This window comes from Lycium ferocissimum, chromosome 12, assembly GCF_029784015.1.
Source record: "Lycium ferocissimum isolate CSIRO_LF1 chromosome 12, AGI_CSIRO_Lferr_CH_V1, whole genome shotgun sequence".
NCBI lineage: Eukaryota > Viridiplantae > Streptophyta > Magnoliopsida > Solanales > Solanaceae > Lycium > Lycium ferocissimum.
The window spans coordinates 40,407,702-40,422,703 of NC_081353.1; the positions used below are offsets into that span (position 1 = coordinate 40,407,702).

General features: G+C 31.8%; 1 protein-coding gene across 1 annotated transcript; it reads right to left on the minus strand.

Moving 5' to 3' along the window:
* Positions 1-5,706: 5,706 nt before the first annotated feature.
* Positions 5,707-14,663, minus strand: LOC132040867 (monooxygenase 2-like). The gene is made up of 6 exons (XM_059431557.1): positions 14,497-14,663; positions 13,707-13,853; positions 13,177-13,245; positions 12,703-12,868; positions 7,323-7,548; positions 5,707-6,572 (listed from the first exon to the last, which is right to left on the minus strand). Exons 1-6 carry the CDS (start codon positions 14,589-14,591, stop codon positions 6,016-6,018), a joined length of 1,260 nt encoding a protein of 419 aa, XP_059287540.1. The 5' UTR covers positions 14,592-14,663; the 3' UTR covers positions 5,707-6,015.
* Positions 14,664-15,002: the final 339 nt, after the last annotated feature.

The following is a 15,002-nucleotide window of genomic DNA, read 5'->3' on the forward strand; positions in this document are numbered from 1 at the left end:
GAGATTATTTTGTTTGACAATCAGTAAGTACAACATTCATTTCAGATTATATGCCCTTGTTTTCCTTTGGAAGTATATGCATATCCTTACGATAGATGCTCAAAATATTAGTATTATATTCCCCGCGCTCTCAGGAAAAAATAGTTTCTAGTCACTTTATGGGAGGACTTCAGAGAAATTGAAGGAACTGAGCTCCAAGCTAAAATAGCAAAGGACGAAGAGTTCCCTGTAATCCTTGAAAGGAATATAGGAATATCTTCTTATCAGGGTATGCACATATTAAAATATTTTACTTACATATTTTTATTTAATACAACATTACACATACATTGTGCCATACAGGTTTATCGCTGCAAACTAGATTCAATTCAACAATACAGATAAATCCTGCTTACCCATAGGCGTTGGAGCTCATCAACTGGTACCAACTTTTCAGCCTTACTTTTGAACTTGCCCTTCAACAACATACTGAATACTTTATTTGGTGTGACAATAGGGCAAAACAAACAAACACATGCTTTCGAGTTATGCATCAGCCAGCTTCTCCGCGTCATCAACGTCTATCTCAATAACTTCAGAAGCAAGTTATCCCCATTGCAGAATTTTCATCACAATCGTCAGTAAGTGTTTCACTTATCTAGATGTGAATACGTTTATTCAGGAAACAGAGTAATATACATGTGCTTTTCATCTTCCTTGACAAATTGGAGTTTCTATGTTGAGGCAGAAATGTTTATTTCAAATGAGCTGCAGAAATTTTGTGTGCTTGAATGTTCAGGATGCAAACAGAAAAAGCGCACGAAAGAAAGAAGAGAATTTGAATGCACAAAGTGTAATCGACAGACAACATTAGTGCCTCGGTATTACGTTTTCACCATACATATAAATTCATCGCCACAAAATATAGCATAGGTGTACAAATATTAAACTCAATATGGTTGCACGTGTACCTTCCAAATAGATCTTATTGATGGCAGTGGGTCGATTACGGCATTAGTTTCTGGAGATATAGCTGAGAAGATGCTCTCCATGACAACAGAACATGTATTTGAAACAACTTTGGTCAAGGTTCCCTTATTTATATGTAGTAGTATACTTCATATATGTTTTTGATTTGCTATTTCTGCAAAAATCAGCCACAACTAAATCGTTTTAGCATGCAAAACACTATCTATATAAGCGTTCACATCAGCTTCATGCTTATTAGATATTTTATTAAATCTAAGAAATGACTCTTCCCGCTTGCAGAATCAACTCCTGCCCATTGACCATGTTCATAAGATGTTCCGAATTCAATTAAAAAAGTCATCCTGGAGAAGCTCGAACAACACACAGACAACTGTATCAATTCTATCCTACGTAGAAAGGGAACCAATCTTTCCACCTAGCATTAATCAGAGGAACACCAGAAAACTGAAGCCTCTAAGCACAAGTGAGGTTGACATGGAGAAAGCAGTTTTATTGCATCTGACTCTTCAAGCACAAGACTAAAAGGTCAACCAGCCACACCAGCAAAAAAGCCGTAAAAGGTCAGTCGACTCAAAAACTAAATTGGACGTTGTAATTGTCGAGAACTGACTGAATAATATATATATGATGCTTGCCTTTCTTATAAGAATGAGAATACCCCATAAAAGCCTGCAAAGAATAAAAAAAGTTGTGATTTTTTTCTTTCTTAAGATGACGGAAATAGTTGATGTCAAGGACAAAATAACAGAGTTGCCTGACCACATAATTCCGCATATCATATGCTGGGTTAGCCAATGCAACGTAAAAGAGGCAGCTCGAACTTGTGTCTTGTCCAAGACATGGAATATGAACGGATGATGAAGGAGAGTAATAATCAGGAAGCTATCTGTAGTGTCTTAACTAAACAATTATTGGTCAGTGTGTTTACCTTCTTTAATCATGTGTACTTTTGCTTCTTAATGTAAAGCTAGAATTCTGCGGTAATAATTAATCTCCACTTTCACAATGATGTTCTGCTTAACAATTTATAACAATTTGATTTGTTTTTATATAATGAAACAAAAAGTTCGGAGAAAAGAATTGTGTTCAAAAGTATGAGATGACTGAGCTATTAATGCATAAATTGTATGACAAGTTTGAAGAGCACACACCATGGTAGTAGATCGCCAGAAAAATACTTTTGTTGGGAAACTACATTGCTGCAATACTAACGCATGGTTAAAATGGAATAACTGAAAACATCTCTACTAATGTGGGAGTCACATTAAAAGAAGAAATAAGAAATGGAGATGGAAGAGAAATACATGGAAGTGCAGCAGATTCATAAACTTGCCTTGATTAGAGAAGATGTTGAGAACAACCTCCGGTACATGTGTTGACTTAGCTTTTGTTTCAACTTGGACACCTTTTTATGGAGCTGTGTGTCTACTGTGTTCTTAAAACAAATTGGGTAGAGATTTGGGGCTTAATGAACTGCTATTCTCTGCCCTCAATTTAAGCGGTCTATTTAGTTTTTGTACAAAATCGATAACTTTCTGAAATGAACATCTTTAAGTGAAGAAGTCGTGCTCGAAGTGAATTTTTGATAAGCATTAAACAAGTGTTGAAAAAGCTTTGGAAAGTGTAGAGAAAAGCATTTGTTTGGTTAGTGATGATAGTTTCCTTCAAATTTGATGTTATGGTTTTGAGCGTATTTTTACTGCAGATACTGACCCTATATAAATGAAGTGAACAAGGGGAAGAGTTCTCGGTGGTGGCCCTATCTGAAACAGTTTCCTCGCAGCTATGACACACTTGCTGATTTTGGCAAATTCTGGATACATGCGTTGCAAGTTCGTAGCAATTCCTGCCAAATTAAATTGTATTTCATAGTTGAAAAATACTGCGCATAGAAAATATTCAACTGTTTCCCCCTCAAATGTCTTCATCACATTATTGGTGACTTCAAATAGAAGATAGTTTTAGATTCATGAAATTCTTGAGATCTGAATTTTTGAGAAAAGAAAAGAAAAATCAGACATCAATCTATAAGTTATGTAACACCGATATGCTCTTTCATAATTTTTTTTTTTTGTTCTTTTTATTTTTATTTTTACTGCTATCCTGCTATACCAAATGACTATACACCCTTAGACCCATATGTCAAGGAAAAAATTAGCATCGATTCATTCCGCCTCTACTTTTGAATCGACACGCTTGAGATATAATATAAGTTAGATTTTCCTTTTGACTGTTTTTATACCGTTTAATTGCAGGAAGTGTCGTCCTCATTTTTGTGACTTTTGCTTACTGAAAAAGAGATAGTAACGAAGATGATATGCCGGTTATTCAGCTTTTTTTTGCCAGCCTCAACGTTGCACATTCACACGTAAGTAGACATGCAACCTTCTGTTAAATTTTTCTGAAACCAAAAAAGCCGAACGTCAAAATGCAAATGTGGATTAAGTTAAAAATTCAAGCTTGGAGAGTAGAATGGATGAATGCTTGGGTATATGTTTTAATTTTAAAGCTAAGAAATATATGTTTTGTTGCAGCCTTCTGTTAAATTTTTCTGATGAAACCAAAAAAGCCGAACATCAAAATACAAATGTGGATTAAGTTAAAAATTCAAGCTTGGAGAGTAGAATGGATGAATGCTTGAGTATATGTTTTACTTTTAAAGCTAAGAAATATATGTTTTGTAGTGGTCTTTTCTTCAGATAGAACAGAAAAATCCGTATTTGGTCTACCTGTATGGCACCATTGGAACAAATGATGTCCAACAACACTTCAAAGAGATTTTGTTTAAGTTATTTTGGAAAATGTGTGTTAGAATGTTGTGGCGTACTTAAATGTCAATTTTTACCGGCAATGTGACCTATATTTCATTTGAAAAATGGTGCTCAAGTCGAGAGTGTGAATGACTTGGTATTTGGTTACCCAAACTAACAATTTTGTGCAGTCACAACACGTAGAGATGGTAAGTAGATGATGATAACAACTAAACTTCTTATGCTGGAATCCATAATCCCCAAACATGAGTTCTTCCATAAAAAATTTCGATGTAAAGTTTTGAATTATGTGGGATCTAATAGAGAGGAACAAAGCTGCTCAATTTTGAAGGTTGCGATCCTCTGTGTACTTGATAAGTTGATATGCCCTTATCAGACAGATTCTCAGGTATTTCTAATATAAGAAGAGACTCAGTTGGACCATGTATTGTATATGTGTCACTGCTTAGGAGAAAACACAACATTCTTGCTACTATTATTTCTAGAAAAATCACAACTGATAGGTTGTAGCCTTGTAAGTTTTTTGTTCTTTGTAATTTTGAGAAGGCATAAAATATATGTGGATCTGGCCTAAGCACTGCCACATTGTATCCATTGTTGGTGTCTTTCTGATATGGAGGAAAAATGAATGTGCTAAGTATTGTTCAAGAAGTGCTTACCATGGCAAACAAAAAAAATCATCGAATCATGACTAAAGTGATGCAGGAATGTCCTTCTATGGATTGCTTCAATTGAAATGGCACCTCATCTTGGTCCCACATCTATTGGAGATCCCAGATAGAAAATAGATTCATATCATGATGTAGTTTGCATTTACTTTGTAACTATTTAGTTTTTGTACTCAGGTTTGTACATACGTTTGACCTATAAAATGTTGGTTACTTTCTGACGGATATGGTTCTAATTTTAGCCCGTGTTGGTTGGTTATTTAATCATGTTCTCTTTTTTAATTTTCTGATTGATAGTAGTGTTGAAGATCTATTTCTTGATAGGGAAGCCTTAAGTTTGAAGTTCACGAATTGTGCATCTCTCTATACATTTTACGTATACACATGTTGTCCATAACTTCTATACATATAATATTAGTTTTAACTTTTCAATAGATTTTTGTTTTCATTGAGGATGTGCCTTATTTTAGACAATCTTATTTTCTGAAGACAAATCGTTGATGATTGGTATTTTATCTTTTTTTGAAGGTATTTCAAAATACCTCCTTGCTATGTGGTTTTTGGAATAGCAAAGGTTGGCTACTAAGATCAGGGGATTGTAGCTCCTGCTCATATGAAATGATAAATGAAGATGTACTTTGAATATAGTTATACTAAACAATGTACTTACCTATTGTTATGGTATCCAGTTTTCATATATAACAATCATGGCTTCCTGGTAATGTCCATTGCATAAGTGTGAAGTTTGTTGATACCATTTTCGATTTTTCCCCAAATTAACTATCACTACTTTGCTACATAACGAGTTGATAAATATTGAATTATGCACTGACTATCAACTGCCACATTAACAGCAATCAGTAGCGCCAGTGTTTGTAATGCAAATTCTAAAGACCATTTCTTCGCAACTTAGTTGTGGTACTAACTTACCTACCGGCACTAACTACACGTCGGCACCGACCTTTGATCTAGTTGTTATATAAATCAAAAGGTTAAAGCGCACACTTTAAGTGAAATATAGTTTTATTTAGATCTTCATTTCAGTATATCATGTTCCAATAATTCTGTTGAATTTTAATTTATCGTATGACAGTTAATGTTGTAATCCAATATACGTTCAAATTGGTTTTGATAGTTTCTACACCCTTTATTTCAATTTAAGTTTCTTAGTTTGCTTAGGTACAAATTTTAAGAAAATAAGTGAGACTTCGAAATCTTATGGTCTTAAATTAAAAACATGTGTTATGTACCACAATGCCTTTTGAACTTTTGGTCTTAAACAAATCATGAAAAATGTTGATATTTGAGAGTTACCAAAAATAGAAAAAGACATTCTTTTTTAAACAAACTAAAAAAGAAAATTAAGACACTTAAATTAAAATGGAATACTAATTTGAGAAATGAAACTCTTACCTGTGATAAAGTGACAACATTTGCAACCTTAATTCAATGCTAATATACTTGCTGAGTGCTAACCAAATAGTAGGACTTCCATACAAGCTTGATAAGTTCTTACAACAAATTTTGGATATTTTTCTAGGTGACTTTATTTTTCATTGATCATAAATCAACAAATAGAGCATCATAACATCTTCACTTCAACAAGATTATTTCAATAGTTTCCCACAATCAAAATCACCCATTTTCAGCATAGTCTTAATGGTAAATTGAGCCAAGAATTTCTCCCTCAAGTAGCTAATCACCATCCCATTACTCTCTTGTGCTAAACCAACCAAATATGAAGTACTAATAAGGCTAAAAATCCTCCATTTTCTCTCTTTTGCATACTTCTCCAAACCAACTTTAATTCTTTTGTACAATTCATCACCCTCTTCTAATTTCTCCACTTTAATTAATTTTCTTGCAAAAATAGCCTCTGAAATGCACCTTGCAAGAACAACACTATCTTCTAATGCTGAACATCCACCTTGACCAATATCAGGTGTCATTGGATGAAGTGCATCACCAACTAGACAAGTGTTATTTTTGACAATATTGTCTCTTTTTAAAATGTCCCATGGTGACCTTAATTTTAGCTTTGCACAATGTAGGCTATCTAGTGAAGTTCTCTCTAGGATATTGTATGCTTCTTTTGACACGTTGCTGGCCAGACTTAGCACGAATTGTTTCATTTTTGTTGGACTTCCTTCTATCTTTTCATCGTCTGAGATGTATACAATTCAAAGGCAGATAATTAATTAATTAGTACAACTCATAAAAGAGAAAGAAAGAGACAAGCATACACAAAAGGGTTACTTTATGTAGAAAAGGAACAGAAATAAAAGGTCGCATTATCTTCCGGTGAAAAAGTACACAATTAATCGTCCCTTTATCGTCTGTAAAAAGGTATACAGATAGTTTATCTCATTATGTTCTGTGGAGAAAAGAAAGAGGTATACCACTAATAACCACTTCTTCCCTTTTATTTTACATCATGATGTTTAATTGAGAATGAAATTTAAGGGGGGGAAAAGACTTTTGGTATATATTTAAAAGTATGCTTAGAACTTGTAACATTAAATACTTTCAGATGTCTCAATCGATGTGGCATTGTTTGATTTGACATGAAGTTTAAGAAAAAAAAATCGACTTTTGAAATTTGTGATCTAAACAAATCATAATCGTGTAACGGTAAATAGAAAGTTTAGACTTAAATTGTTTTTAAAAGTATAAAAGTGACATTATCTTCGGGACAAACCACAAAAAAGTGTGATACCTTAAAATGAGACAAAAGGAGTATGTACGTCATAACATAACTATGATTATAGTGTGTTAGCATGTCCAAAAAAATAGTCTCTTCAACTTCCAAGATAGGGTAGACTACCCTCTCCTGACCCTACTTTGTGGGAATTTACTGGATATGTTGTATTGATTCTATATTTATTTATAGTAATAATAGAAGGAAGGAGCTTACAATCGGAGGGAGTAAAAGTGCAAAACCAGTACAAGCTCTTGTCATCACAAGGAAGAAAACCAATACGAACTCCACCACCAAAATAAGCACAGAATTTGGGCTCAAAACCATGAGCCTTTGGATACTCAACATATCCTCTAATTGCTGAACGATTTGCATCAACTGGTTTTTGGAGGCCCATACACTTAGCCACCACTGAGTTGACACCATCACATCCTATTAACACCTAATTCATGCAAATAGAATTCAGTCAGCTATATATATCCTGCTCAATATGTCAGATTCAGAATTTTGAGTTTATGAGTTTGGATTCTAGAAAAGATAGCTTATTCGTGAGTTCTTGATAAATTATTTTTATATATTAAGTGAATTTTTTTATACAAATCACTACTAAAAATCACTATTTTTCCACCGAAAAATGTTTAGTGGCTATTTCCATTGAATTTCGGTGGAAAAACCTAATCAATAGTGTTTTCACAAGGAAAAATCAGGAACTTTACAGCGTTTCAATGGGAACCTGTTTCCCACCTACGCTTTTAAAATTTGTTTACAGTTCGGTAAGAATAAGGTTGGAAAATCATTTTTCATAACATATATTTCTAGAGGTGTCAAAATGGGCTGGCCCAGCCCAACCCAGCCCTAAAGGGCCAAATAATTAAATGGGCTAGGACGGGTTGGCCTTTTTAATTGAAGGGTCTGCAAAATGGCAGCCCAACCCAGCCCTAAGCGGGTCGCGGGCTAGGACAAGCTAGCCCTTTAAGTTTTTTCATCTTTCGAAATAACATTTTCTAAGTGATTTTTGGTACAATTTGAACATGAAACTTTTGCAATATGAAATAGAATCTTCTACCACTCATTCTTGCGCAAATCCATATCATAGAAGAAAAAATTCAAGAGAATAAATATAAATTATTATTTTAATCACTAATTCAGATCACGTTCAAAAGAAATTAAACATAATATAAATTTTAAGACTAAAAAAGTATTACTCCTATTTCTAATTACTACTTAGTAGTAAGTACATTCTTCTTTCTCATTACTTTTTATCTTTTTGTTTAATTTACTTATATTTTTTTAAAAATTAATTAATATTATTCTTTTTTTAAGTCGGCGTCTCGCCTAACCCTCGAACGGCCGGCAAGCAAGAGGTGGACTTTTGAGTCTCACTTCTATATAGGCCAAAGAAATCTTAGCCCAACCCTACTTAAATAAAGAGTTGGGTTTGGCCGACCTCGCGGGCCTAGCCCATATTGACAGCACTACATATTTCCCATTGAATATAGGTGGGAAAAAACTCTATTTCTAGTAGTGGTAACTAAAATTCTAAATCCGCCTTCCTGAATCCTGTCTAAGTTTCTACTAATAACTTGATTTTCTTTAGTTGAAGGTTTCATGCACGGGACTCGTAGGTGAAAAACTGTCTACGGATAATTACTCATAATAAGTGAAATTAGTAATCTAGAAAAATAATTTACATCAACTTGCTGCTACAAATTAAGGTACACAGCTTTTATATTTTTTTTGTATATACATTAGTTTAATTTTATTCACATTGGCGATGTAAAGGATATTATCTGGACAATCTAACTGGTTATAGTAAATTATTACTTTACTTTTTTAGATACCATGTTAGATGTAATATGCTGCTCCATGTTATGGTAAGCCAGCTTAATACAATAGTATAAAAATTATTTACACTATAAGCAGGGGCGGATCCGCCCTTTAGGGTGGGGGTGGCATGGCCACCCCCTCGATTAATAAATTTTTTATATGCTTATGCTGTAATTTGCTTAAATGGTTAAATATTTGATCCTGCCACCCCAATCGTAATTAGACAAAGATGCCACGGTTGGTAGACAAAAATTTAAATCTATCTTGAACATTTTCTTACTCCCGTTTTTCTTTGCGCTTTTTACTTCCTTTGTACTAGTAATTCCCTTTTTGGCCCTCCCAAGTTTCTATTTATATTTTTATTATTTATATTGTCTTTCCTCTTTTCTATTATTTTATCTGTGTTCTCGCTAGACAAATAGAAACTTCAAAATCCCTTAAATTAAACATTTCTCTTAATCTCAAATCTGTGAGTATTTAAATCAAAAAGCTTGGGTCTCAATGGGAATTTTGGATTGAGATCAATTTTTTTTTTTTTAAATAATTTCTTTTGTTTATTACTCCCTCCGTCCATGTTTACTTGTCTATATTTGACTTGAGACACTCTTAATAAGCAATAAATAAAATGAGAAATGAATTGGAGTACTTAATAATAAGGGTAAAATAGGTATGAAATGATAAATTATGTCTTGGTTTTTTCAAATTATATAACTTACAAGTAAAAGTGGACATATATTTTTAGTATAATGGACAAATAAAAATGGACGGAGGGAGTGTATTATAAAAATTTATGCTATTCTATAATTGTTAAATTCAATTTAAATCACTTTAATTACTACTTATGGTGGAAATTTCATAAGCACAGCTTAGAAAAGACATGAAATTTATGATTTATTTTTTAGAACTTTTAGTTTATCTAATTCTACTAGTGTCGTTTGGCCCGTGCTAAGCCCGGGCCTAAACTGGCGTTAAAATTTTAATTTATAGATATCTTTTTAAAAAAATCTACTCTTGCTTCTTTATTTTTGTAACATTAATCTGATACTTCGAAAGACTTCTAAAATATTAACGTACAAAAAGCGCACCTGAAAATTAAAGGAAAGTATTTTTCTTAGTTTATATATTAGACTTAAAAAAAAAAAAAACATTTGAAAGCTCTCATAATTTCCATTTTACTTAAATTTTTTTAGATTAAAGTCTCTATGATCCAAATTTAGTTTTCATAAGTTAAATTAATTTCATTTGCTTCTTTGAATTGAATGCATATTGCCAAACTCATTTTTTTTTTTTTACCAAAGATATTACAATATTCAATTTATGTCAAAAATATTTGATGCGCAAATATTGTAGCATGATGACATCAATAAAGTTAACTTACAAATAAATATAAATAAGTAAAAGCCTTGATATTACAAGAATTTCTTGTAGATATTCTTTCAAATTAAATCACAAAAAATTACTTAAAAGTCAATAGAATTAATTGTTCTTACGTTAAGCTTTATTTTACATTCCAAAAGATGCATGTTAAAAAATAACATTTTTTTACTTTTTCTTAATTTAATAAACCATTTTATGAAATCTACATTGTAATAACTTGTTCATGTTAAACGTAACTATTTTATCCCAGACTATTTAAAATATTGATTATCCGATATTTTGTAAAATATTTTAATATTTAAAAATAGGTAAAAAATATAATTTTTACAATCGTCTAGTATTATTACTGGTTGAAAATTAAATTGTATTTTCTTTAACTACATTATTTTTTCAAACATTTTCAGAATATATAAAATAATATTTTATTGTTACTCTTTAATACAGTAAATAAATTTTATGTTAATAATGTGCGCACGTAAAATTATAATTAACTACCGTACTTCGAAATTCATTTTTTCTATTGATACGGAGGAACTGTAGTTTACATTTTTGAAGTATTTAACAGTGTTTTAAAAGTCATTTTCGGGGCGAACCCTGGGGCGGGGCCTACCAAAAATGCCCCGGGGCGATGGGTTGGGGCGAAAGTCCCAAAAGGCGTACGCCCAGCAATTCGGGGCGTACGCCCTGGAGTTTGGGGCGAGTTTTTTTTTGTTTTTTTTTGTTGGCGCATGTTGGGGCGTAAGCCTAGAAAACTTCTTCAAATTAAAACGAAATTTGTTAAATAAGTCCTTAGTATAATGCCCAAATTCTCAAAGGTCATCATGTAATTACTCAAATGTTTTAAAAAGGAACTGAAACACTAAATTTAAAAGTCAAGACCTTTTTTTATTGCTAGAATGCCTAATATATGTTCTTTTCCAATTATTTATCTTGTCTTCTACTATCTCAAAAAAGTAACGAGCAGTCACTTGTACTTGTAAGTAGCGTATAATAGATTGTTCTAATTAGTTTTTTTGTGGGGGTGGAGCATGCATATATATATATATATATATCACTTATTTATAGTTTTCTTCAATTTTTTACGCTATTTCACCTATTTAAAAGTATTTATTATAATTATATCATTTTATAAAATACTAAAAGTTAAAACCCCATGGGGCTTACGCCTCACTGAGGCAGACGTAAAACTCTCCGCCTTACGCCCTCGCCTTTTAAAACACTGGTATTTAACAATGATATAAGTTATTTACATTTATTTTCTTAATTTAAAACTTAAGTGAAATCTTCATAAATTATTTATGTTCGCCAGCATGTACGACATAAGATTGTAGGGGAAAATTAAAAAGAAATTACTAAATGGACGAATAAAAAATTAAAATAGCAAATGATAAATGATACATAACATCAATAAATAATAAATAATAAATAGTATTATCAGAATAATATTGTAACTCAATTATTAAGCCTATATTAAGATAGAATTGAATGACATAATAATTCTTTATATGTCTATAATAAATTTTTAAGGAAAAACATAATTTGAAACAAGTTTAATAATATTTCTACATAAAAGATTCAAATATGTATGAGTATGCTTTGTGGGGCCTCTATAACCTTTTTCATAACATCATAATTTTTAGTGGCATGAAAAAGTCCTTAAAGTTCTCAAAATTTTCAAAAATGTGTGAAGATTCACAAAGCCATTATTTTTTCAATTAGGGGTAAAAAGAGTCAAAAAAAAAATTCACGTGAAGACTACAAAAAATCGCTATTCTCCCTTATATATAATAGTAAAGTAAGGAAAAGTAGACAATAAAAATAAAAAGTAAATTTGACCTTAAAAATAAATTTGGAACCTAGAAGTAGTTAATTGAAAAGTTTGAAATTAAATTGGAAACTTTTGTGAGGACTACAAATACCCCTTGGTTCTTCCTTATATATAGTAGTAACATTTACCTATGGGGAGTATTTACCTATTGAAGAGTTTTTCTATTATTTTTCTTATTTTGATTAGCGCAATTCCCTTATTGAAGATGTTATTTTACTTGTGCAAATTCATTTTTTAATATACATAAGAGATGCAAGTCCCTTGGTGAAAATGTTGATTTTACTGAAAATGGGTGTTAATGAGTGTGATTCCTTGTTTAAGATGCTAATTATGTTCGTTTTTTGATTTTTGAGATGTAATTTTCATATTTGCAAATTAAAAAAAAGCCTATAAGTTGACCCGAATAAACTAAAAAGAGATGGACCCGACCCAAATATATGTTCCTAATAAGATATACATTGAAGAAAATTGTGGCACCCGCCACCTTCAAATCCTAGATCCGCCTCTGACTATAAGAGAGTATAAATACTTCTAAAAAGGAAGAAGACCAAAAATATAATTCACCTTGGTTCGAAGAACAGTTTTGTCGGCGAGATGCACCAATTTGAATACTCCAGATTGTTCAATGGAAATAACACGAGAAGAATACTTGATAGTTCCAGGAGGCAGTTCTTTCTCTAAAGTCTCCACTATCTCTTGCCTTTTTATACAACGGCTGTCGTAATCAATTCTGTAATAGTATTAAGAGTTGTGTGAGAAGAAAAAGATATGAGGAGAACTATATTATAGTTCAATTTATGTGGTATAGATTGAATGGATAAAAAACTTAAGAAAAAATGAAAAAATTTGAAATTTGTTACGGTAACATGTTATCGCATTTGTGTGACTATAAAATTTCATAATATTTTTAAGGTTATAAAAGTTAAAATGAAAAGTGTAATATTAAGTATTTCCAAATTTAAAAATTTATCATTCTTTTTTAAACGCATTAAAAACAAAAATGGAAGAGGGAGCACTAAATATGGAATGTGTGCTTACGGTTTGTTATTTGCCTCGAGGGAAATCTCTGCAATAGGCAGGCCTGAATCTGCTGAAAATGCTTGGAACCTACAAGAAAAAAATCATTAAATTCAAGCCAGATCCCACACGTACGAATTAGTTAATTGTAGGAATACTTTGTTACGAATTAGTTAATTATAGGAATACTTTGTTAAAGTGTGTGATCATCTCATCTAAGAATTTAAATTGTGAGAGAGAACACATTTTTATTTGATTAATTTTGTCTCCAACATGCCCTTACGTGCGGGCAAAATTTTCTTTTTTTTCCATTAATCAAACTCGTAAAACTTCTTTTTGGTAAGAAGGAGTGAGATTTGAATCAAGAATCTCTTTCTGCTCCAGTACTATGTTGAATTATGATTATCTTATCTAAAAACTTAAACTGTGAAAAAAAAAAAAAACACTTTTATCTACTTATTTTTTTCCTTCAACATACTTTAATCATGCAAGGCATTACACCAATGTGCAAGTTTCAAATTGAAGTGGTTATAACTTTGAGTTAGCCTTACCGAGTAAAGTGGAGAGAAAGTTGTCTAAGAGAGTCTCCAACACCAAGAGCATCAAGTGCCCTCCACGCATTGGTCCATAAAGCAAGTGCAAATCCAGATGTTCGTAGAGATTCTGATGATTCCAAAACTATGCTACGTACTCCCAACCTAAATTAATAACATATTGTAGGAATTAGAATAACTTTGTTATATGATTTTCAAAGAAATTATATATACACTGACAATGTAAAGTAATGAAAATAATGTTGATGTGATAGTGAAATCCAGCACATGTACACAAACTGCTATGCTCTTACACTATAAAAAGAAAGAGGAATTAGTTAAGAAATTTGTTGCCAAGTAGTCTGTAGCTAACATGATTTTTTTGATAATCCGTCGTTAAATAGGATTAACAACGGATTTTTGATGTTTAACGAAAGAAATTGCCCATTGATTATTCCTAAATGCTTTGTTTTAGTGTTGTTTCATTGTATATGGGACTCCTTTAATTCTAATTTATTTATTAAAAGAATTACATTTTTCTATATTTGAAAAGTCTTTAACTTTAAATTTCTCATTTCGCCTAAGTTTCAACGGTTGAACTCAAAATAATATGAAATAAAAACTCCTAACGAAATGATCTTGTAGCCATAAAAATGTCTGACATTTTAAGACTTCGAAAAGACTAAAAGTCTTTCTTTTTCTAAAAAAAAAAAAAAAAAAAAAATTATGCCCAGTCAAATACGATCATATAAATTGAAAAATATACTTTCCAGCCCTAAGATTACCCTTTTAGTACGATTTTGTATACCTGTGAAGTGCCACAGAAGTGGCAAGTCCAGCAATTCCAGCACCAACTATGACAATGTCCTCATTTATCTCCATATTCTCCTTTTGTGGCTGCATAATGCTTCTTTTGGCTAGCTAGTGATATTATTCCTTCTCTATTTTAATACTTCTCCAACTGGAATAGGTTATTAGACTTTCAGAGACATTCCCTATATACTACTAAAGCTGCGACTGTACAGTAGTCTTTCTTTATTAGTTAAATATATTCATTCGAGTCAACCAAAAAATGGAAAAACTGGGTCGACCAAAAAGATTAGCTTGTTTTCCACTTCAAGTTGGATCCAACTCTATCCAAGAAGCCGAGTAAATGTACAGTTTATCAATTAAACTTTAGGAGAATGAACGCATATCACTATAAAAGAAATATTAGTTGCTGAATTCGTCGCTAATTTGTCATTAAATAGCTCATCAGAATTTTTTGATAATCTGTTGTTAAATTAAATTAGCAACGAACTTTGCTATTTAGGG

What these genes read in the sequence shown, in the direction of transcription:
- LOC132040867 (XM_059431557.1), bottom strand. Translation starts at nt 14,591, where the DNA reads ATGCAGCCACAAAAGGAGAATATGGAGATAAATGAGGACATTGTCATA. An exon ending in AAACTGTTCTTCGAACCAAG is followed by an intron (nt 7,549 to 12,702) that starts GTGAATTATATT and finishes TGCATGAATTAG; the next exon opens with GTGTTAATAGGATGTGATGG. An exon ending in CACTTTTACTCCCTCCGATT is followed by an intron (nt 6,573 to 7,322) that starts GTAAGCTCCTTC and finishes TATACATCTCAG; the next exon opens with ACGATGAAAAGATAGAAGGA.